This window comes from Oryzias melastigma, linkage group LG9 (assembly GCF_002922805.2).
Source record: "Oryzias melastigma strain HK-1 linkage group LG9, ASM292280v2, whole genome shotgun sequence".
Classification (NCBI taxonomy): Eukaryota; Metazoa; Chordata; class Actinopteri; order Beloniformes; family Adrianichthyidae; genus Oryzias; species Oryzias melastigma.
Genome location: NC_050520.1, coordinates 10,279,698 through 10,305,366, shown reverse-complemented (window position 1 = coordinate 10,305,366; position 25,669 = coordinate 10,279,698). Strand labels below are relative to the sequence as shown.

Below are 25,669 nucleotides of genomic sequence, written 5' to 3'. Positions count from 1 at the left end.
CAGCAGGCATTTTTATTTATTTGGATTAACAAAAAGAAATATGTTTTCAAATATCATCATACAGATTAGACAAAAAAAGAAGCATTTTTGGCAATGTCCCGTTTTGCAAATAAAGCTCAACAATTTCACATTAAATTCATGTTTGATTTTTAATTATTTTAGCTGCTATTAATAGAAATGGGTTTTTAAGTGTAACTGTTTTAAAACCAAATAATTCAAACAGATTTGGAAAATAACTAAGAATAATATAAAGAGTGAATACATAAAAAAAAAAAGAATCTGACATTGAAAATCATGCACAAGAAACAAAAGAGCATCAAGCAACGAACATCAGCAATCACTATGCACATACTGTTGACATATTTCCCCTGTTTATCTTTAGCAACAGTTCAATTGTCAAAAAAAAAGAATTGAAACTGGTGGCTCAAACTTCAGTGGATTTTGTCATTCAGTCCAGATTATAGGGAGAAAAAAATCTGCTGTGAAGCTGCAGAAATGGCATTTTTAGATGGCAGATAAGTAAAGAATAAGGTCACTGGAGGAGGTTTTTTTTTTTTTTTTTTTTAGTGTGAGCAGGTAGATGTATTTTCTGCCTGTGCACACGCACGTGTCTCCTTGCTAACTCATGTGATGACATTTGGCCCACGGCGTCCAGTCCTCTCATGAATGTTAGAGATCTTCAGGGCGATGGCGATGAGCGGACCGAGCACCACCTGTGCAGAGGATGATATGAAAACAGAGATGATGCTGAGCTAAATCTGGAGAGAGTTGACATAAAAAATAAACTACATTTAACCTATTTATTTTACATGTGTGCATTACATTACACACAAATGTACTTTTTTGTAATCTTTTATTGTTTAAAGAAATGCGAAAATAACTTGGATTGATTATTTTACCCTAGTTTTAGCCTTAAACTACAAGAGATTGTGTTGCTTATGTTTGTTATTTATTGAAAATAAAAATAAAAAATCATGTAGGCTACCATAGTTTTTGGACTTTAAGTTGTGCTGGAGTATATGACAAATTAATTTAACAAAGCACAGAAACAATCATTCACTTTTCATAAATTGACAATAATGAACTGAATATATGCATCACTAATGTAGGACATTGGCGCTTATTTAGCTTCATAAACTAACATATGAACAATCATTAAAATAACTATAACATATAGAACATATAAACAAGACAGCTAAACTCTTTATTTCACTTTAAAACACTAGATATTTTTAATTTTTCATCATCTGTGTCACTTTTAAACAATTCTGCCAAACCCGGCATAAGACTAAGCAGCACTTCTTCTCCTGCATTGCTGTCAGTGGTAAACACTGATACACACATCTACAGTGCCCTCTAGTGGTTGTTGCTCTTTATTTTTGCTAAAATCACATACACGTCCCACCTGAGTATAAGTTGCACCCTCAGCCAATCTATGCAAAAAACATAAATTATTCTCCAAAAAATATGGTACATATTTATACCTTCTAGCAAAGCACAATCTGTAAAAAAAAAAAAAAAAAAAACCCTTTAGGGGCTGTGTAGTTTGTTATTAATTTCCGAACAGATTTTTCAGAAATTGTTTTAACATTTTTTAAGTGAAAAAAGAATTACTATCTAAATATGTTGAAGCCTTCATCTTGTATTGAAATCTGGACAAGCTAAATAATAATCAATAAATCGTGGAAAAGGTATGCTTTTAACACAGCTAACTAAACACAGTTTAAAGATTTTATTCTTAGGTTTACAAAGTACAGTACAGAGCCCCTAAAGGGAAATTAAAGTAAAAAAAATAATAATAATAAAATGGAAGAAAATATTTTCCTAAAAATTGAAGTTTAAAAATAAATAAATAAATAAATAATCATTTCTGGTTACTTACTAGTTAGTAACCAGAAAATATTTTTTTTTTAACTTCAGTTATTAGAGTTTTTTTCTTTTACTTCATTTTTTTTAACTTCATTGTCCCTTTTGGGTTCTGTAACAAAGTGTTTTAAATTTGAGCAGAATAAATTTCTTCCAGCTGATAAGCTCAGCAAACCTCTTTATACCTTTTCCTGTTGTATTAAATATGTGAGGTAAGTTTTACATTGATTAGATCATCTTTGAGACACGTGAAATGAATACAGCAGGTAACAGGATATTATGTCTGTGCTTGTTATGAATCTGTCATCAGTCAAGAAATATTTTTAATTTTATGACCCAACAAAACCCTATTAGTAAATACAAGGTTTAGCTTTTAAAATAAATTTAAAGCAAAAATTTGGGTAAAATACATAAACTGTTTAAGAATATCATGTAAAAGACCAAACTTCCCAATCAGATTGTGCTGCTATTGTGACTCTAACTTTACAACCTTCCATGTCTGATGCCAACTTCAGCCATATAACCAATCCAAGTGTCCCTAAACTTTCCAAAGTCTACAGATCAATCATAAAAATTGACCTGTCACAAAAACACATTTATGATTATCTGTAAATATAAAAAGAATAATGTTTTTGCAAAAAGAAATAAATCAGTTTCGTTTTGAGGCAAAACAAACCTTTTTAACTTAAAGATGAGATTCTAGTGAAACAATAAAAATACAAAATTTGACATTTTCCTGTGAAGGAGTTTCCACACTGCATTGTGATTAAATATGGCTTTCTTTACCTCTTTTCTAATGAAATTGTTGTGATTGCTAACATTCCGTCTCTATACCTGAGTCTCTCTGTTGTGTCTCTCAATGTCTCTCTCAAAGCTCTCGGCGTAAATGCGGATGGTGGCGCCCATCCCTCCACCGCTGCCGCTCATCCGAAACATAAATCGGGACGCGTCTGTGAAAGTGATCTTCAGACCCTAACAGGAGGCAAAACAAGACGGGAAGTGTAAAGCAGATGTCATTTTTATCTATTTTCAGCAACAGAATCATCAACAAATGTTTACTTCACAATGACATCATTATTACTTAGGATTTTCTGTCACATTTTAAAATAATCAGTCAGTGACTTTTTTGTGCTGTTCTGAAAAATGTCCACTAGATGTCGCTGGTAATAAGTCCAATGTTGTGCCTGCAGCTCCTGATCACACAGAAACATTTCATCTACATGATGAATTCAACAGGTTTTTAGAGTTAAGTGAAGCTGGGACAAATTTCCCTTAATATTAAAATATTATGTAATTCTAAATCAGATTCAAACATCTCATTTAAAGCTCTGATTGCCTTTTATTATATAGGTAATGTTTAAACCTCTTAAACCTTCTTCTGTTTAAACTATTTTTCTATTTGTAACTTCTTTTTACATTTGACAGGCTCATAAACAAGTTTCTTTCAATATAAAATAAAGCTTTTGTCAAATAATTCCTCCTGTTGCCGCAGATTTACTCGAAGAAGAAATTTAAGTAAAAAATGTAATTTTTTATCATGATGACTTTAATTTAAAAAAAATATATCTGTCTCTAAATGTACCTCCAAACTTTAAGAACTTTGCATCTGAACAGCAGCTAGACACTGTTATGAAGCAGAAGATTAAAAATATGTACTTTATTTTCCAAGAGTACATAAAATAATTCACATGTTAAGCCATATTTCAGTCAGGATATGAGAACAACTTCATACACAATTAGCATAAAAAAGGAAGAAAGTGCAAACAAAAGTGAGGAAAGAAGAAAAAAACTAGAGAGAATATATAAATTAAGGTATCAAAAATATGTGCTTTAAGCTTATTTTAATAATAAACCACCCTGACAGTAGATTAAAACTTTTACCATTATTTTGTTGAGTTATCTGACATGTTAAAAATCTTCACAGAAATTACTTAACCTAATTAACTAAACTACAAACTCATCATTTATTTTATTATTTCCTTCAAAGCCAAACAATAGATGTGGCTCCGGAGCCTCAGGTTTCACCCTTTGTAATTTCTCCTTCATTTCATGGATTTTACACATAGTTTGTCACTTCTAGGTTTTGTTTGTTTATGTTCTTGTTTTTTTCCTCTCAGCAAGAGTCCAAGACAGATAATGAGAGGTGTCCGTCTGTCTGTCTCTCTATCTTTGAGGATGCCAGATCATCTCTAACAATAGAGCGGGAGTTATCACCAGGCTGACTAATGCTTGTTAAAAACAGCAGTCACCAGCAGTTATGAGAGGATGTACTTACCAGCTACAGTTAAAAAAAACACTTCTAAATTAAAATTATAATCAAAATGACTAAATCAGCAAAGCAGAGAGTGGAAGTTTATGTCCCTGAGACAATTCCAGCAGGTTCAGTAGCCGGCAACAAAAGGCTGACATGCCACAGCTGTGCAAACCCCTCAAGCTTTTGTCCTGTACATTTCTGTTTGGGTGTCTTGGTTGAGTCTGTGTGTCAACTTTTCTAACTTGCAATGGCGACGGAGCAAGTGAGACGACAGCTGATATAATTCTGTCCTGGGAGGAATGTGCGCTACAATAACATTCACTAGGGCAACTGAGCTTTTGAGGATTTACCATTTTAAAGTGGCTGACTAATTAGCCGTGGACATGCCTTGGCGACAGAATGAAACATTCTGCAGAGTCGACGTGTCTGCTTGATGGTTAATATTACAAATATTTGTGGAAAATTATACAGATTTTTAGCTTAAAGCCAAATCTGGGCAGACTTTTTGAGATTTTTACATAGTAAAAACGATGATACATATCAGTCTCTGAAGTCATGGTTACACCTCAGTGTTTTTGTGAATACAGTTAAGCAGAAGCAGAGTTGAACTGAGTTTCCACTCATACGTGGGGAGAACAGGAGGCAGCTGGATAAACTTCACAAAGAACAAGAGGGACAAGAGGAGTGAAGATTACACAGGCTGAGTCGGTTATCAGTGTTTGGAATGGACATGTGCCGTTTGACACGTGTGTGCCTCTACGTGTTTTTTGGCTGGAAATGGAAGATCGATGGTCACGTCCAAACATGGAGATTCTCAGTGGGTGGTCTGGAGCACGAGTGCATGAAACTGACAACCGAAGAGTAAATATGTTGGCAACGCCTTCAAACAGATTTGACCTGATCTGATTTAAATCAACTTTTGTTGAGGGATCATCACCTTCCTCCAATTTTTTTTAACTGTTGGCTAATTTTATTGTTATATAGAGAGTAATATGAATGTCATTGGTGGACAATTTTGGATTAAGAAAAAAAATCACCACAAAAATCACACTTTAAATAGCACTTTTCTGGGTAATCAAATAATAGAAATTGATTTAATAAAATATTGCTGTTTATATCGTACTTTTGTTAACCTAAAAAGTCTAAACACTTTGAAGGTAATTTGTTTTTAACAACAAATAAATTATAGTTTGCTGCTTGCGATGAATGTGAACAATATTTTGATTTACAGCAGATGTATTTTAACTTTCTTCCACGGCACTGGTGCTCATGATCATCTATCAAAGGAGACGTTGGCGTCTTATTCAGGTATCCCCCATAAGAACAGCTAAGAGTGGTATCCGGTTGTTGGTCATGTGACTCATGTAATTCAAAAAAAAAATGCTTCCATTGCAGTTTTGTAAAATATGTTTTGAGGTGATACACCTCAAAAATCACCTCCTCGTAGCAGAAGAGCGTATTTTTAATAAAAGTGAGTTTTTACAAATTTGTCACGTTTCAATTAGACAAATTGTTTATCGAAAATCCAATTAGTGCAATTTCAAAGTCAATGGAAAGGCAGCTTTTGTAAACCATCAGTTAGTGAAATACAAAACCAATAAGTCTGTGGGTTTTACTTTTGGTTAATATAACTATTTATTTCTTCTTCACGTGATTTTAATTAGATGCAGTGATCATTTACTAGTCCATAATATGTAACATTTCATATAAACCTAGATTTAAAAAGGTTTTCTTTTCCTGGACAGCCTTTTTTTCTGGTTTTCAAATATAAATTCACAGTAACTATAGAAAAAATGCATTTAGATGTATTTTTGTTCTATGTAAGGAAACAAAAAGTATCTCATTGCAATAGAATTTTCCTAAAATAGTTAATTTGCATTAAATATCAGCAGTTAGAGTTCAAAGAATACAGGTTGGCTGATTGACCAAATTTGGTCTTCTTTGAAAAAAAGTTTGGGCACCGCTTGTGTAGTCAGATGCTATTAGATTTCTGTGGGAAGCACTTTTAAAAACAGAGCTAACTGGAACCAGGTCCGTTTAGTAATTTACCACTAGGTGGCTTGTTACACAAGGACGTTGGAAGGAAGTTAAAATGCTTCAAGGTGGGAACAAAAACAGACAGATTTACAGTAGTGTCAAAAACACATTAGTCCTCTGAAAGTTTAATATTTTATGAAAACTGTACTGGGAGTAATATTTGATTGTTTTTTTAAAAGCAGAGGCTGTTTATTGACAGGCGACTGTTAAATTCTTCATGGGAAGCATATTAATGATTGATTGGTCGAGGTTTAGTGGTGATTATTTGTTTTTAAACTTGAGTTTTTAAAGATTTCGCTAATCTTTCTCTGTTTTGAGTGACTTCTCACACTATTCTAATATTGTAATTTACTGTTTTATTCCATCCATAACCTAACTGCTATATTTTAAAGTGAATTTGAGGTATATTAGTGACATTTTAACATACATGTAAACTAATTGCAAAAAAACTGATACATTCTCTGATATATAAAATAAAAGTGGTGAGTAAAGATGGTTTCAGTCCTGCTTTTTAGGAAACAATAAGGTTAGTAAAAACATCCGTTCTCTAACTGTCACTTGACATCCTGCATTTCCTGAGTTCACCACACTGACCTGGTTCCGAGCCACCGTTCCGTCCACGGGGTCAATATACTCAAAGTTTTCGGCCCTCTCCACACTGTAAATGTGGTCCCCCACGGCAAACTTCTGACTGGTGAAGGCTTTGTCTGAAATAACAGTCTCCAGATCCCTCATCAGGTAAAATGCTGCACGTGGGTCCAAGCCTTCATAGTCAAACCTGACGACCAGTGAAGAAGAACATGAAAATAAATGAGGGAATAAGAAGCAGAGATCAGGAGGCGGGTGAGGTAGGGCAGCTTGAGAATGCTTCATCACCTGCAGAAGTAGTTGCGTCCAAACTTCGCCCAGTGCTCTCTGACAATTTGCTCCACACTTTGCTTCCTGGCCGCCATGATGGACAACCACACCAACACCGACCACAACCCGTCCTTCTCACGAATGTGATCGGAACCTGAGGGAGAAAGACCACCTTCACAACTCTGTCCTTTTCACTGTAGTGTCTGTCAACTCTTTTAGCTTCTCCCAGTAAAGAAGCAGAGTAAAAATCCTGTTACAAGTAAACAGATTGTGGATGCTGTTCATTATGTGTCACTGTTTTATAACAGAAATCTAAAAACCTACAGAGAGACTGACTCTCGGACACTCTCAGCAGCAGATCGGGCCTTTAGGGCCTTTGAAGGGAGCTTTCAGTCTGTGTCCAGTAACAGCAGACACAGTAAAGGTGTCTGTTAAGGTTAAGAATGTGTCAGCAGTGTATCCATGTGACAGCCTGGAGTGGAAAATGAAGTAAAGTTTCCCTGTAAGTATGTTGACCATCTCCTTCTCTTTGGAATTGCTCTTTTGTCTTTTTCTTAAAACCACATAAAGATTGGTTAGATTAGAAAATTAGAAATAACATGTTTTAAAAAGTAGCAGAGCAAGAATGGTGAGTCTAGTGAATATAATGACTGAGTAATAGCTGTTTCTCAATGGAAGTCTTCTTGTGGCCACCGGACACTTCCTGTTTGGAACGTGAAAGACTCAGTCCAGTTTTCATATACAATCAGTGCTTTATCCTCAGCATTAAGGGATTGGATTTTACAGGAATGTCCAACTCAGTCACACAGGGGGGTCAAAATCCAAAACATATCTTAGATGGCAGGCCGAAAAAGATAGACATTTATTGAACACACTAAATTGTTTTACACTTTAAAACTGTAACTTTTCAACATAATTATGAACCGGATATAAAGTGTGAATGCTGCATGCTGAATTAGGCCGCTGAAGATGCTAGTGCTGATAGCTAAAAACCCTGAAGCTGAAATCACTGACGCTAATAGTTGAAAACGTTGAAGCTGAAACCACCTAAAATATAAGCTAAATGCCAAATTAGCCTAAAAAAACAAAGAAAATTACCTAGGTTAGCCAAAACAGCTAGCATGTAGCTAAACTTAAAAAAGCCTAAAAAAAATGAAAAAGCCTAAATTTGCCAAAACAGATAGCTTGTAAATATAAACCTAGATCCAAAACAGCCCAAAAAACAAACAAAAAAAAAATAAACCAAAAAAAAAAAACCCTAGGTTAGCCAAAACAACTAGCATGTAGCTGAAATATTATCTAAACTCCAAAATGGCCTAAAAAAATCTTAGTAAATGCCAAAATAATCCAAAAAGCTAGCATAATGCCATTTTTTAACTTTAAAACCGTCATTTTTTAACATAAAAAGGAATTTTAAAAAGGCAGGAATATTATTCCAGAATAAATCAACTTAAACATTAAATAACTTTCAATATTTTACTCTCCATAAAAATATATTTTGTCAAAATTATACAAATTAGAAATGAGCGCAAGATAACATCGGGCCATTAATGACAATAAAATGATCTGGAGGGCCAGATATAATTACCAGGAGGGCCGGACCTGGCCCCCGGGCCTTGATTTTGACACATGTGGATTAGTGGTTTAAACCACCAAATGATTCTTTAGAATGGCTGAGACTGCAGCTCATTTTTGTTAAATCTTAAAACCTGATGACACCCCAAGGGTCAGAGACTTGCTATTTCAACTCTCACCTCTGTGTGCAAGTAAGCAAATTCACCTTTTATTTTATTAAGCAATTCCTATTCCTTTTCCTGAATGAATCTCCATATACGTCAAATGCTCTGCGAAGGGAAAACAGTCTAAACAAAACACCGAGGGCTGAACCGTGTGGCTGAATTACTTCTGCTAATGCTTTATGTGCCGTTAAAGAGCGGAGCTGGTGCACAGCTCAGATGATTTACTCCACTGGGCTTCCTCTTAGCTTTTTGCCTTACAAGGATAGACAGAGAGCAAGCTCCCATGTTCCTCTGGGCTTTCCAAGTCTATGCTCTTTCTCCTTTTCTCATGAAAGCCAACATGTATCAGTTCTTCAGCTTTTCTCATCTTCCGTTAATGCTCCTTTTTACCTGTATGCTTCCATTTAAAAAATGTGATTAAAACTGAAATAAAATCAGGTTTACTATAACAATAAAATACCTTGAATAAAATGATGCATATCAAGAGTAAATATTATATAATCTGTGTATTATTCATATTTCAGACCAATAATATTGCCACTTGTGGCTCGTCAGCATGTTGCAAAGATTCGGTGTGTCCTTTTATAGCAGAAGAATGGGGATTATTTACACATCCAGCAGGGTCACGACCTTCTCGTCTATTAGACGGCTCTTTCTGGAGCTGCAGGCATTCGGGACACACTGCTTCAGTTTTACTCTTGAGACAGACTGAAAGTGAGGTAAATTTGTGACATGTGGCTGATGTTTGAGCAGTGGTCGCATCAGAATGGAGTTTTTGTAGTGGAATAACTGTAATTAATGCTTGAATTCTGGATTTAGCGATCCACAAAAAAGGAAATTGATAAAGAAAGACCCGAGTTGGTGGAAGTATTTCCACTGGGTGCACAATGACAGCTCCAGCAGCAGCTGGCTAGCATTGCCCTCCAGCTCCAGCCTTTTTAAAGTCACCTCAACAACAGTTGCTGCAGAGGGGAGGGGAGTTTTCAGACACAGCTGCTTCAATTTTCCAAGTCATTCCAGTCATTCGAATCTACCAATTTTCCATCATCATGAAAATAGTTGTTTTCATTTACAGATATCGTCACAAATCTGTCATTTTGAGCCTCGTGTGTGGATGGGGTGCATGTGCATCGTACCTGTCCCAAAGCTCTCCTCCCCACAGAGAGAGCAGCGCCCAGAATCCATCAGATTCCCAAAGTACCTCCAGCCTGCAGGAGTCTCATACAGAGCCAGTTTCATGGCTTTAGCTACCCTGCACACATGCAGAGAACAGACATGAAACAAATGAATGAACTTTTGATCAAAAAATACACTTTTTTCGGTAAAAAGCATTAGAATTTATTAGTCGTTAAAAAAAGCTTTTCCTCTGACCTTTAAAGTAAAGAAAACCAAATGTTCCGTGACAGGCATGATCTGCCAGCAGCTCATCCAATAACTTAATAAGGTAAAAGGCAGCAGGAGGAACATGAGCCAACCACTTAGTGGATGTTCATGAGGAAGGTGAGTCATGTAGGAGATAAAAAAGAAGGAGTCTCCTGGTGTGTGCATGTAAAATGTGTTTAAAAAGAACTGCTGGAAACACTGAAACCGCAGTAATGTGACTGCCGTCTTTCTTCTGGTTGTACGGAGCAGATTTTTCAGATTTTTGTTTTACGGCTCCCAAGTGTTTCAGTTCTTCCCCGCTGCTTTGGCAACAAACTTTCCAGAGCAGCAGCTGTTCTCTTAAAGCAAGCATAGTAAAAAGTGCTCACAGCAATGTGGCATGTGGGTAGTTTAGCACTAAACTATGAGCTGACGAAGGTATAGAGACGTATTTTTCATTATGAACTTGACCAACATCATAACTATATGAAAACTCTGCAAAACTGTAACTTATTCGAACAACGTCTAAAAAATACATTTATACTCAATAAAAGTACAAACAATTTTTACCACAGATTTCCTAAGAAGCTAATATGCAGTCAATTGGATAATGTGTGTGTTTATTTGGCAGTATTTTTAAACAGAAAGTAACTGTTATTGGGCTTTAAATTGAAAATCTGTATAAGCAGATTGACACACAGGATTGTGGGTAAAATCAATTGGGACACATTTATTGAATAGCCTATATAGTGAAACGTTTTGCTTTGACACTAAACTAACTTTTATGTTTTCATCTGCCAATAGTTTTGATATATTTTGAATTTTGCACACTACCAATTTGGTGCCCTTGTCATGTTTTACTAAATAAAACTAAAGTGAGGATGTGGGTTAATTTTGATATTTCCTTTAACACTCAGGAATAAAATGTTTTAAATGTTTTATTAGAGGAGAGAAAAAAAATCATGTGGATAATTTTGAGAAATAAAGAGAAAAATCACCAATAGACGTTGATTGCAAAAGAACTCGAAGTGGAAACAACAGGAAGTTGTTCTTTAAAAAGTGTTTTTCCCTAAAGTAGTGCCAAGTATTCTAAATGAACTGTGCTATACATCACAACAATTAGAGTGAAAATGCTTAAAAATAAACTTTAAGCATTCACATAAAAGTATGGGTGTTTCAGTTTGGCCAATAGGTGGCGATCACGCTATAGCATTACATCTTATTCAAGAGGAAGAAGAAAGTATGATCAAAAAATATTGCTTTAGACCACAAATGGTTGCTTTAAAAAATATTTCCTTACAAGAGTTCGAAAAATTAATGCCTGTGATTATATAAAGATGTTGATTTAGCCATTAATGTATTTTTAGGTCGATTGAGTGCCAGCATTAGTCATCCAATGGGAAATCCTCCTATACGTTAGCATCAACCTAGCAGACTTTAGCATTATGTTAGATCGATCTCTACTTTTATGGATCGATTATTGATTTATTAAGCTTAGATTGATTCAATTTTTTGTTACCACAAAAATCCTGCTGAGCACTGTAACAATGTTGATCAACAACATAGAATACAAAAATGCTCTACTCTGAGCCATGAGTCTTGCGGGAATGTTTTCTATACTCAGCCTCACACCAGGTGGACATGCCAATGCAACTCTTGCAACTAGAAGCTATTTGGAGTTTGAAAATATCTTTTTAGCTGCAGCCGACCAACAAGTGAGAAGCAATCAAGATAAGAAAAAATACTTTTTTCCAGATTCCAAAATCTATTTTCCCCAAATCCACCACAAATTGTTGTTTATACTAAAGTGTGTGCGTTGACCCATTTAATTTAGATTATTCCAAATATCTTGTTGTATCATCTGCATTTAAAGTAGCACTGCAATCGTTCAGAACATAGGGTAGATTGTTTATAAAAATAGAGAAAAGTGAGGGCCCAAGGACACTTCCCTGAGGGACTCCACGCTGTAAACATTTAGAAGGAAAAAAATGCCAGCTAAAAAAATAATCAGATAAAGTTCTATTCGCGATGAACTGAACCAACCTATTTCATAACAACCAATGATCTACAATACTAGAAAAAAGTCAAACACAGTTGTTCCAACCATTATTTTACTGTCTGCATGTCAACCATTTGACAACCAAACTTGCTTAAAACAAAACGTTCCCATTTATCATCATCATCTTTTTTCTTCTGCAAAGTTTTCTGGACGTACCAATAAAATCGACTTTTAAGCCCACAGAACCCACGTGTGGACGTGTCAGTGTGTGGGAAACCACGGTGAGATGTATGAGCATGTGGGTGGTTCCAGGAGCTTATTTTTACACGTTCTCATAATCATCACTTAGATAAATAAACTCCACTGTGCCCTACACAGTTGTTTACAAGATGATGGGATAAATGACCAAATAAGGACAAACCGAGTTTATCTATCTATCTCTTGGGATGCAAGCATTGAAACGGAAGGTCTGGCATTCTTAAAAAAAATAAAACAGTCCCTCAAAGAAGCATTTGCCATTTTTTTTGCTGCACCCTCAACCAAGATAAGCACCAATTAAAAAACAAACTAAGGAGAGCACAGTGTTATCCTAAAGCTTGACAAAAGTTGAAAGAAAGTTTAGCCAACAATTTAACGTTAGTTTCAGTGTTCTATCACAATCACATAAAAAATATCAAAATACATTTTTCATTATTTTCCAAATTTGAGAGAGTTGTTTATATTTGTGGTTGTAATCTTTTCTCTGATCATTTCAGGCTCAGCTATTATTAATGTTAACAATATTTTCTCACAATAAAACTCAAAATATAGAAACAATGTCAACAGGTTGTTAAAAATTGAGACAAATGTGTACAGAAATGATCAGATGGAAAGACAACGAGTAAACATTTTCAATTAGAGCTTTCATATGTAAATTTGGATCCTAGAAGTATTAAAAAAGGCTCCTCAGAAATCAATTTTCCAAATATTTATTCGCTTTTACTTCTGTTTTAATTTTGTGATTTTATTTCTGATGGTGAAACAGAACACACAGGCCTCATTTTTTTACATCATTTTTTTAGAATTACTAGATTCGAAACAAGAGGAAACGTCATAACTGAGCTCAGGTGCTTCCCATCATCTTCAATGTAATCATCTCTGGTGGATAAACACACAACTTGCTTTTTAAGATTCAAGATAAAAACACACACAAATATTCCTGAAGAAAATAAGATACTGAAGGTCTCTCATCACATTTAGTGTTTTTTAAAAAAAAAAAAAAAGCAAATCTAATTTGATGCCCCTCATAAAAAGTTTATTTTTGTTTCCAACACTTTTTTGTAAAAATGTCATCAACTGTTGTATTATAACTTATCTTTTACCCAAAATCATTTACCCAATCTTTTTTTTTTCTTTTTATCAATGTAATCTATGTTGATTTTTATTATTAGTGTACAAAAATTGTTTATATGAGGTGGCATCCTGACAATAATACCATTGCACTTCCATGGTAAAGCAGCTGCTATAACCAGGGTTTAAGTTATATTATCTCCTTTCCGTTCTATTTGTATTCCCTTTACATCAATAAACAAAGTTATGACATGTATTTCCTTACATTTACAGTATATAGGACTGCCTGCTTCTCGTGTTGGTTTGATCTTTTCCAAAAACAGTGCAGTGGCCTTGGATGTCTCCTGGCCGGTTGAAGATAGCTCAGTGTGGACTTAAAGGCTTAAAGAGGTATTCAGTCTAAAAGTGCTGCGTATATAAGCTTTATTTAAGCTTCAAAAATTTGTGGCCAGATAACAAAGCTTTGCTTGGATTTTTTGCTGCATAAAAGCCTTCAAAAAATGTTTTGATTGGTTTCTATGTTAAAAATTGATATACTATTCCTTTGTAATAGTGATAATTTAATGAATATAAAATAAAGTAACAAATTAAACAAAGTTCAATCAGATAAATTACATTTTCTCTGTTGGTTTGTTTCCTTCCGAGCAGATTTTTGAACTCTTTTTTCATCCAGATAACCTCCAACTCTGGTTCCGTTGGAGGACAAGCAGATGTTTCCTCTCCTAACACCCCTCATGTTCACTTTTCCCCTCACAGCACCAACAAGAGGCAACAAACCTGATATCCATATGACCGGATTTTCTAAAGAACAAATTCTCCCCTGACAATCCCATCACAATTGTATTGTGTTTTTTTTTCCACCATAATAAAACACACATTACTGTGCAGCCTCCAATAGCTGTTATCAGGTCTTTTATGTCGATGATTCACAAACACACAACCGGGAGTCTGAACTGGAAGCCACATATTTTCCTAAAAAGGAGTCTGCTTGGACAGACTCCAGGCTTTGACAGCACTTTGCTGGCTAAGCTTCAACACTTTCTGGAGTTCGTCAGAAACATACAGACGTATACATCAGTGCTGCAGTAGAGACTTGAGTGGCTGACAGCTGAGCATTAAGACCTGCACTAGTGTTGATGCTTATGGACACTTAGGACTGCAGAGGAGGCAGACATGCTGAACTTTGTGGAGGAAGATTTAATATCCTCGGGCGCGCTGATGATTTGGGCGTAGGAACATCATCTTACACAACATAACTTGTTGTTTACAAAGCTGTCAGACAGCCTGGAGCACAATGAGTACATAGGGATCTTCTTGCTGGATTTCATAAAATAATTTCAGGTTATTTACTGTAACTGTGCAACATATAAAAAGAAAGATCAACATTATAAAAGCTAATTCAAAGTATTTTTTATCTGTACGACAGTTAAGTATGTGTGCTGCTCGATGGCCCTCTTAGTGGGACATGTGACACTTAGTCAGTGTGTGTTTGTGTGTGGGGGGGCGGTTGTGTGGAAGATACACTGAAGCTGACAAAACAAGAGATGGTGAAACCAAGCAGCTCCTTCAGTTTGATGCTAGCGGTTATCATGAGACTGCCTTAGGACAGGATCAGTGCTACACCACAACACTATGTGTCTGTGTGTCTACAACCTCGACGTCTACAAAAAGAGAGCAGTACCTCTGCTAGAAAAGATCCCACTTCATTTACTTGATAAAGTTAAAGCGGTCAAATCATGTTGTTTTCGAGATATTTATTAATAATATGATTAACCAAAAGCTCCTTTTTTATTTATATTTGCTTCTCGTTCCCCATGCTAACAGAAGCTGTGTCAATGTTCTGTCCTTCCACACAACAGGTTTCTTCTCATTGGTTAATTCAACTAATAGAAAACAACTTTCACATGATGCCTGCTGTCTTTTAATTGGCTTATATTGCACAGAAACAGAATGTGGTTTGGAAACAGGCAGAAAGAGTTGTCTATAAAATGTTCCAGATTAACAATCCACTCTTTGTTTATCTTGCAAATATATTTAAAAAAAAAATTGGCTCACAACAGAACATAAAAAAGTAAAACATGGGTTTGTGAAACTCTAGAAAACTGTAAAAAAAAAGTAACATTTTGTTACTTAGTTTTGTTTACAGAGTTGTCTTCTAAAAACTCAAGCTTTCATAAATCTCCAGAAAAATAAACTGCATCCACTGCTGCTCATTCTAAATAATTGTGTAAACAAGAAACATTCATCAACAAGTCCTCAGAGATTTAATTTATTTACAAAAAACGCTTAGACTCAACACTCTTATTGTGAAAGATGCTTTTAAAATGTATATTAAATATAATTTCAAGGAAAAGGGGTGTTTTACAATTTGTTACTTTTTTTTTACTTTTTGATTTATTGCTAAAGTTTTTGTCTGTTTCCTGTAACTTCTTTTTTTCTCTCTTCAATAGGTCTTGTCATTGACCAGACCACAGTTGAAAATAAGAATATATATATATATATATATATATATATATATATAAAAACTCAGAATCTGTTTTGCCTGGTACAATAAATGCCACATTTAAAAAAAAGATGGAAAGAAATCAAATCAAACCAGAAATTTTAATTTTGGAAATATGGTTTTGACTAAAAAGATATTAAACGGAATTGGTTTATATTATGTGCTTCTGTATGATGCAGATGCTGAAAAATAAACAAAGTCATAAAATTTTGTCATTTGGGTTTTTTTATGTTTTTTTGTCAAGTTTTGAAGTTTCCCTGACATTCCGTATTTATATATTAATTTTCTTTTGTGTGCTTTTCTTGTTTATCCTGGTCAGATCTACCTTCTGTCTGGTTCTATTTGTGTTTTCATAGCTGTGCTTTGGCAGTCATCATCATCCACGGTAAACAAACTCAGTTTGCTTCATTCTTTGCCAAATCTTGCCTGTTTTCTTGTGTCTTAGCCTGTACTTTAGAGTTTTGGTGAAAATGAATAATCAACACGGCAATAAGGAACAAATAGAAAACGCAAAAACAACAAAGCATGAACAATTTTTACTAAATCTAACTTAAATTATTAGAAAATTTGTGTTAGATGTTTCAAAAATTAAGAATACTTGCTTAAAAGAAGACCAAAAAGCTCTCAACAGTATAAAAAAAATCAGTGCATATTTCTCAATAATGCACAAGGATAATATTCACTTGCACTATTTAGCAATGCCTCCTTTTTTTATTTAAAAATGAATTAAATTGAGCTTGGTGATGTCATTGCCCATCTCTTTTTTTAAAGAGCATGTATGACCTGCTTCCCCCTGTCGAGGCCTGGGTGGGGTGCCGTGCAGGGATCTCTCCAGCTGGGACAATGTTAATGGAGAGGATTTTATAGCTGTGAGTACACGCTCAGTTGGCTCTAATCTTACATAACGCACAATTTATTTATAGTCAGTGAGTAAATTTGTGTGGGTGCACATGAGAAGGGGCGTTTATGTGATCTCAAGGCGGGTGTGGTCCTCCTCAAGAGATTACACTCAGCAGGCGTCAGTGAAAAATATCCTGGTGGAGTGACACAACGCTCTAGATCTAATGATTGTGTACTTGTGTGTGTTGTCGTCTACCTGTCGAGGGCACAGCTGGTGGCCATACTCCTCGCAAAGCCTCTGATGCCGTGCTGTCTGAAGTAAGGGATGGTGGAGAGGTTCGCTGCCATGATGGCAACAGAGTCTGACGGATTCACAAAGAAGCCATTTTCTCCCAGGATCATGTAGCGGTCCTAACAGCAAAAGCAGAATCACAGCTTTCAGCTGAGAAAAAGAATAAATAGTCCTAATACATGTCACTGAGCAACATCTTATTAAACACTTTTTGCCAACAAAACATCAAAACATTTATGCAAATTGCTCATTTCTTCAAGTCCAAATCTGCTTTCCAGCATCAGTCAGTCCAGTTAAAACCAAAATAATTGCGCCTGCAAATATGCAAAAATGAGCCTTTTCCTTTATAGTTCCACTCCAGTGATCTTTTGAGCGATTGCAAAGTGTTTCTAGTGTTCTTTTAATTATCAAAATTAAAAATTCGGTGTCGTTTTTTGGACAAAGTTTGTGTAGAGAAACAATAATCATTAGAAATTTGCCTCTGAGTTGGGTGGGACAGTTGGCACGGAAGTAAGCCTCCACTGACATCCCATCATCCCTTTGTTTACACTCTCTCCCCACTAGCTCATAGTTCCTTACTATCCCAAGCTAACATTAGCCGTGAAATAAAAATGGCGAGCAATATCGGAGCTTTGAGACAGATGCCAGCTCAGATGAGGAAAACGAAGTCGTAAATGTTTCTATTTGTCTGCCAATGGATCAGAATGGAGCTGACCAAGGAGATTCTGACCCGCCCATTTCTTGTTGCGTCACTCTCAAACAGCGTTTTTTAATCTACACTTAATTTATCCTGATTTGAATAAAGAAATATTAAGAAATGCAGTTTTAATCTTAAATTATTTAATATATGCTTTCCATGATGAGAAAATGCTATAAGAACATATTAAAACAGGATTTTCATTGGAGTAGGTCTTTAAAAATCAAAGATCCTCATTTGTTCCTAAAAGCAAATGATTACTGCCAGAAATCCTGCCTTCATCCAAACATGGTCAGTGTTTGGCGAGTTATTGTGAGGTCAGAATGAGACCCAGAAACAATCCACAGTGACAGTGAGATTCAGCTCCCTGAGGGTGGGGCAAAGCAGCCCCTAGTGCTGAGATAATTCTTAACAGATGGGGCGTGTGCGAGTGTGTATAGAAATGTCCACTGTATGACTTAACATGAAAAAGTCATCAGATTGTTGCATCGTCGAGGTCAAACCAGTGTTTGCATCTAATAGAGTTTTGTCTGCATAAACAAATAAATAAACAAATAATGTACTATCCAGAAAATAAGGTCGCCTTGGCTTCAATTTGTTTCCACCCAAAGACCTCAAATGGTTTCAAATGAGCTGGAAAATATAGTTCAAAATGAAAGATGGATGTAGTCATCGTCGGCTTTTTTCATAACCATGATTTAAAAAGGTTTTAAAAAGGGTATAAAGTCATTGATATAAAATATGAGGTTTTTGCTCTTGTTTTTGATTAAAACAGGATTATGCAACGTATAACAAGAATATTTAAATGTTTTTATTATTTTAGGATTAAGTTTGACCAAAATTGTGTCATAATAAACAACTTTGTTGAGATCCATTTTTTAAAAATGGACACACGTGTTTTTCTGTGTAGAAACATTTCATTTTAATCATATAAACTCTAAATGGGTTAAGAATTTTCATAAAGTTGTAATTAAGTATATCTTAAGTGGTACATTTATCATAGAACAGATTTTCTCAAACAAGGAGTTTATGGCTTAAAGTGATAGTACTAGATTGTTCAATGTGATTTTCAAATTAAAAGCATCCGTTTATAAGAATAAAATTTAAAAAAGTGTCAAATATATTGTATTCAGATTCAAATTGATTTTTTGTCACGGGCATAATAAATAGTATAATATGTAGTGAAATTTTATACAACGGGTCTAAGTATGAGAGCAGCAAGTAGAAATAAGTATAAGTAACTAAATATATAAAGAAATTTTAATAAAATATATGACTATATAGCCTACTAAACAGTATATACAACAAGCGTATTAAGGTCACAAAGTTCAAAAGTGTTCTAAAAAGTGCTGAAAGTATATAAAGTGTCAACACTGTGCAGATATTTAAATTTGAATTTCAAAAGAAAGTTTTAAAAAAAAGTGCAAAATGTGTTGTATTTCTTCTGTTCTTTATCTCTATAAGACGTATTATTTGCATAGCTTTTCTTAACCAAATAGAGTTCTAGTCAAATTATTTTGTGACTATATTTGCTACAAGTTAATAGTTCCATATTTTAACTTGAAGAAGCCTCTGACTGAAGACACATTCTAAAATGAGTGTGGAGGGTTTGCTCATTTACTGCAGCAATGAGCAGCTCTTGTAGGGGTGTCCAAATCCAGCCTTGAGGTGCCGGTGTCCTACATTTTCCAAGCTGGCTAATCACACCTGATCCAGGTAATCAACAGCAGATGAGGGAGTTTCTCTGGAAAATCAGCAGGAGGCCGGCCCTCGAGGCCTTTGGACATCCCTGGAAGCCTTCTACTGAGTAAAATCTCAGAAAACTTCACACTCAAGCGATGGTTTTTGAAAAGTGATTCATGGCCAACTAGGATGCATAATTAACTCACCCCATCTGCATCAAATGCAGCCCCAAAGCCAAAGTCGCCTCCCTTCATGGCATCCACCAGAGATGTGGCGTAGGTCAGGTTGGGCTCAGGAGGTCGTCCGCCAAAGTCCTCCAAAGGAACGCAGTTGACAGCAGAGTTAGCAGGAGCTCCGAGTTCATCGCACAGGATCCTGCGCACGTAGGGACCCATCACTATTTTAAGGAGGAGGAGGGGAAAAAAAGCATTTTATTTGCTGTGACAACATCTTAAAGACGATTTCAGTGTTGAATTTACCTCCATTCATGGCATCGATGTGTATCTTCAGCTGGTCAGGTCCTGTGAGGAGACTTTTTATGGCCGAAAAGTCAAAGATGTTTCGGAGCAGCTGGAGATACACTTCAACTGAGTCTATGATTTCCACTGGAAACACAGATCAAAGTCACTGTTGGGTGAAAATTAGGAAAAACTTTTCCTCCTTCTGGATTCTTGAAATGCTTAATTGAAAATTACTTTTGACATAAAATTTAAGAATGAAGACTGGTGCACACAAGTGTTGACTGGACAACTCCTACCTCTGAAAGGTTTAAACTTGTTCTCAAGATCAAACTCCTGTCTTCCCAGCCTCGAGAGGTCAATCCGCAGGTCAGGACAGATGGCATACTCCTCTAATGTCCGGCTCACCTGGCCGATGCGCTCCATCACTGTATCTGAGCAAGGGCCTGCAAAACGACATCCACAAACTCATCCAACGCATCCATCGGCAATCTATATTCCACTTCGAAAGAGCAAATCCTTCCCCACCTCCATTCGCCACATTGAACTTGATCCCAAAGTCTCCACCAGGTCCGCCGGAGTTGTGACTTGCGGTGAGGATGATGCCGCCGATCGCCTTGATCTTCCTGATGATGCAGGAAACGGCCGGCGTGGACAGGAGGCCGTTGTGACCGATTACTAGACGACCGATCTGTGTGATACATATGAACGAGCGTTCATTCATTCGAATGTTATTCTAGATCAAGAGTGTCAAACATCCGGCCCGACAGATGGTGTAATACGGCCCAGTGGTGAAGAGAACAAAATATAAGGATGTTGAAAAAAAAAAATACAAGTTGACCACGGAAATGCGAACGGCGTCTCATTTGACTGCAGTCTACAGGAAGACGCCATCTTCTCTTCTCCAGCACCTGAGATAGCCACGCTAGCCGGGACAGATGAGGGGTTTGGCGCAAGTGCAGCAGAGCTGTTGTGACGTAAAGAAGGATCATTAATTCAAACAGAGCCGGTCTGTGACAGTTTGACAGCAATTTAAAAAGAGAAATACTCGGAAATCCAAAAGCAAAATGATTTCTTACTACATTTGTTCTCTTTCATAAGAAAATTGCCACACATACATGTTAAAAACTCAAAAAATTAGATTTTCATCGCAGGGGAACTTTGAAACATTAAGCCAATGAATAGTGTACCCTCTCTCGTCATAGTTTTATATATTATATATATTAGAGGGCCGGGAATCGATTAAAAAGAATTAACTAATTAATCGCCGCTTTTCTCTGCTTCACAATATGCTGGAATTACATCGATTGTCTTAATAGTTGAAAAGTTATGATAAGTCAAAGAGCATTAAAGCTCCGGTTTAATGTATCATCAGTTTGGTTCATCGTCACTCTGCATGATGGGGTATCCCTTTGCATGCATGCATGCACAGTTTGGAGAGGCAGTGCTCTGGAGTTGAGGAGGAGGTGTGGCAAACGTAGGCAGGAAAAACCGAGCAGGATGGATGGAAGTGCTGATAAGGCTGACATCAGAGACATTTAGCTGGGGCCAGCAGAAACTCCAAAACAAATTCTCTTCCCTTCAGTTTTTTTTCCACTTTGGAAATTATCCAATTAAACCAATGACTTTTTGAAGGGAGTTTCCTCACTCCTGTTAACTCCATCTTAAATAAAAATATAGTTTTAGAATAATCTAAAGAAAATTAGCACTATTGTAGATTTGAAAACTGTATTTAACTAAAATGTCTTTAACACTGGAGGATAGATTCATATTTTCTAGTTATTTTCCTGAATAAATTTAGCCTGACAGCACAAAGCATGTTGACGGAGGGGAACAGATGCATGGAAGTCCCTGAGGTCCCCTCTGCCTTTATTCTTACCCCGTTGGCAGCTGCCATCTGCACTATCACCTCGGTGGCAGCTCTGCTGAAGTAGCGGCCATCGCTGCCCACCACCATGGTGCAGCCCTGCCGGTCCCGCAGGTCGATGGAGGACAGCAGGCTCTGGATGTAGTTCTGCAGGTAGTTCCTCTTCCCCTCAAACACCGCCGTCTTCCTCCGCAGGCCACTGGTACCGGGCCGCTGGTCCTCGAATGGGGAGGTTTGGACCGTCACCACTGGGATAGGACTTGTCTCCATCCTTGTTGTTAAAAGAAGATTAAACAAAAGTAAAAGGAGTGCTGCTCCTGGACGAGGAGGGCAGCAGTCCCCCACACAGGGATTTTAAGAAAAACTGTGACTAATGAAAGAAAACGCACATAGTCCAAAACTGGCTTACAGAGTCGGAACTGACTGGATCTGAGAGACAGCAAAACACCCCTCTGCTGCTGTGAGGACAACTCCCTCTTTCTCTAACTCCAGCAAGAAGGGAAAAAAAATGGGGTGGGACAAAGTATTCAAAGCTTACAATCAGCTGAGCCTAAAGACCAAAATAGAAACCCCATTTGGCTGATGGGACAGGGGGAATTGTGTCAACCAGGGGGGCAACTGGACACTGCTGGGCTCATTGAGGGAAAATACTATGATGACCGCAGTTACGATGGCAGCTTGAATGACAAAACGTTCTTTATTAGTTAAAATGTGTAATAAGTTCAAAAACATTCAATAAAAAAGGAGTTGACAATTTATTTTCATAGGATTTGCTCAAATGTTATGAGATGTAGTCCTAAAGTGTGAAGTCTATAAATATTATTAGGGGATAATATTGTGTTATTAAAAATACCCTAAATTGCACAACTTAATAATTTATTGGTTGTCCCATCAAAGTTAGTCTTAAAGTTCTGAATGAAAAAGTTTTAAACAATAATAATACTTCCTGACCAGAGACAGCAACTTTTTAATAAACTTTATTGACAAATATTGCACATACAGAATATCATACACTCCAAACTAAGTTCAAATTCGTTTGAGGTGACCATCAAGGTTTTCTTCAGTTCACGGCTTCATCGCTTTGTCATTAGCGCCCCCATGAGGCAGAAACAATGAAGTGCGCATTTAGGAAAAAAAGATGCGCACTGACAATCACATTTAACGCAAAATGCGTATTATATGCACGCAAAGAAGAAAAAAACAGTACTTGTCGTATATTTACACGGAGATTCATGTAGAATACATGCGCATCTGACTGACACTGCATGGGTTGGCACTGAAGTTCTAAAACTTTGGTAGTAGAGAAGCATTAATAATAATGATAATAAAAAGCTTTACAGTTATAACAAAGAGAATATTCAACAACTTTTGATGCTTAAATTCCAATTTAAAATGTATTTTGGCTGCATTTGAGCTCATTTCTGCATCATAACACCACAAAAGTTTACTAAAATAATGATTGTTAGATCAATTCAAATTCTAAAAGATCTGTTTTCATAATTATTTCAAGAATTTATTTCAAATCCTTCAAAAATCAGAGTGTTTTTTAAGTATTTTATTTCATTTTGATGGGTAAAAACAACAATAGATATCATCCACAAGTGTAAATATATTACAGCCTGGTTTGTTCACTTTTTTCACTCTATTTACAGACACATGTTTCTGTGTCAATTCACACAAATATCATGCAGTTAAACACATTTCTTTAAGAAATAACCCACATAGGTGATCTAACAGGCGTCAGCAGCGAGGGTATGTCTGGATGAGGTGGTCAGTCATAAAAGAAGCGGCGCTCAGGGCGGATGGAGGACAGAGTGGAGTTCTGGAGGGCTGCAGGAGCGTCGGAACCAAACAGGTGCTCGGGTTTGCCATGATCTGGTTGTATCCGAAAGCGCCATGAGGGATGCGCCCTGGATTTGGCAGCTGGTGCGTCCCAGGAGAGGGCCGGCTCATGATGCTGTCGATGCTGAAGGAGCACCTTGGCTGCGGGCCAGGTTTGGGTTCTGGTGCGCACGGATGCGGTTTTAGGTCTTTAAGGCGACTCTTCTCACTGCTCGGAGGGTTTGGTAGAAAGTAATATGAAGAAAACGGCATCATAAGGCCGTTCTGAACTTGCATGTAATGAGCAGGGGCAGCAGGTGAGCGGCTTACCTGGCCCGGCATACCATAATGTTGCCCGTAAGGTCGACAGCAGCCCAAACTGGAATAAAACACAAATCCATCTTTGGTGATTTCGGGCTGATTCCTCTTAAATCGTTTCCTCCTCCGAAGGAAGCTGCCGTTGTCAAACATGTCCTCAGAGGCTGGATCCAAGGACCAATAATTGCCTTTCCCTGGATTTCCAGGTTCCCTCGGGATCTTGATGAAGCAGTCATTCAGAGACAGGTTGTGTCGGATGGAGTTCTGCCACGCAGGGAACTTGTCTTTGTAGTAGGGAAACTTGTTGCTGATGAAGTCGCAGATGCCGCTCAGGGTCAGCTTCTTCAGGGGGCTCTGCAGGATGGCCATGGTAATGAGGGCGATGTAGGAGTAGGGGGGCTTCACCGTGCTACTCTGGCCTTTGATGAGGGGCTCAGTGGAGAAGCTGATTTCGCTTTCCCCTGAAGAGTCCGGCTCCGAGGAATCAAACTCTTCTGCTGAACATCCTCCGTCCGCGCGGCGCTCCTGTCCAAACTTCCGTCGGTGGACAGCCTCAACTTCACCCACTAAATCAACTTTTTCTTCTCCTAAAAGCAGCCCATTGTGAGTGGGCGTTTTAAACTTGCTTGAAAGAGTCATAGTTACATTTAGTTTTTTAAGTTGCGGCCTTTAGTTGTTCGTGCGTAAAAGCAAGTCGCGCGTCCTTCTGTGCGTAAAAGCGCAAATGTGCTTTTTATGAGACTTTTCCTAGCTGATAACTGAGACTTTATATCATTGGAGGCTGATGCCTTTTTGACCAGGCCCATTAACAACTCTGGACCTATCAGAGTGGCCCCTCACGGCGGGGAGCCACGAGGAAAACGGTGGGGGTTGCGTGTTCCTGGTGCGTTTAAAGCCACTTCATGCTTCAAAGGGATGGTAAAGCCGCTTGTATTCTTGCTAATAGGTAATTTTCTTAGAGGATTATTTTTTGCATAATTATGGTGACGTGAAAAAAAAAAAAACAATAATGTCCTATTTCAGGTGAAACTTTCACAAAAACGAAACCCAATTTGGCTTGAAGTGACTTTAAAAACAATCTTAATGGATATTTCGATCATTTAAAGAGTTGATTTCATGAGCTTAACTATTTTTCATTTGATATTACAGATCTTAAAGCTTCTGAACCAGAGGTGACATGTTCTGAGGGGACTACCAAGTGTTTCCCATGGTCTGTCACCTCTCCATGCCTGCAGGTGGAGTGACCATGAAGATGGCCAAGGTGGGGCTCCCCGCAGCTCTTAAAGAAAAGAGACAAAAGTTGCGTTAACGGGCCAATCAGCATCCGAATCGGAGAGGAAACTGTTTAGCTGCGCGCCGCGCTCATACGCTGGGAGCTCGGCTCGGTTTTATGGCCAGGATGAATGACCACAGGCACAACCTCAAAGCTCAGTCGCGGTCCACCAACGGATACGCGCCAAACCCGAGTGTCACCTCATCTCCATTGCAAATAAGCGAATTGGAGCGACTCCACCCATTTCCTCACCTGACAAGGCCTTCTGTGTGCGCATCCCACGATGCTTCTCACACGAGTGTAACCAGACAAAGCTTTAAAGAGGAAGGCGGGGGTGGCGGCGGCAAAGTCTTTTACATCTTTAAAACCACATAGATATTTTAGGAATCGTGTGCACACAAAAGCACTACACAAATTCACCCAAATAATAATAATAAACACAAATTAATCCACGTGAACTTTTTCCTGGAAGA

At 37.2% G+C, this 25,669-nt stretch overlaps 2 protein-coding genes across 2 annotated transcripts; both read right to left on the bottom strand.

The window, feature by feature from the left end:
• Positions 1 to 22,337, bottom strand: pgm5 (phosphoglucomutase 5). The gene is made up of 12 exons (XM_024275705.2): positions 22,174 to 22,337; positions 21,797 to 22,055; positions 20,446 to 20,608; positions 20,217 to 20,363; positions 19,939 to 20,064; positions 19,666 to 19,856; positions 17,044 to 17,198; positions 9,891 to 10,006; positions 7,034 to 7,169; positions 6,752 to 6,935; positions 2,701 to 2,838; positions 1 to 713 (listed from the first exon to the last, which is right to left on the bottom strand). Coding segments are annotated over exons 1-12 (1,707 nt in total). The 5' UTR covers positions 22,176 to 22,337; the 3' UTR covers positions 1 to 623.
• Positions 22,338 to 22,782: 445 nt separating this feature from the next.
• On the bottom strand, positions 22,783 to 25,546 carry foxd5 (forkhead box D5). The gene has a single exon (XM_024275709.2). The coding sequence runs from the start codon at positions 24,560 to 24,562 to the stop codon at positions 23,525 to 23,527; it is 1,038 nt and encodes a 345-aa protein (XP_024131477.1). The 5' UTR covers positions 24,563 to 25,546; the 3' UTR covers positions 22,783 to 23,524.
• Between the last annotated feature and the right edge of the window lie 123 nt (positions 25,547 to 25,669).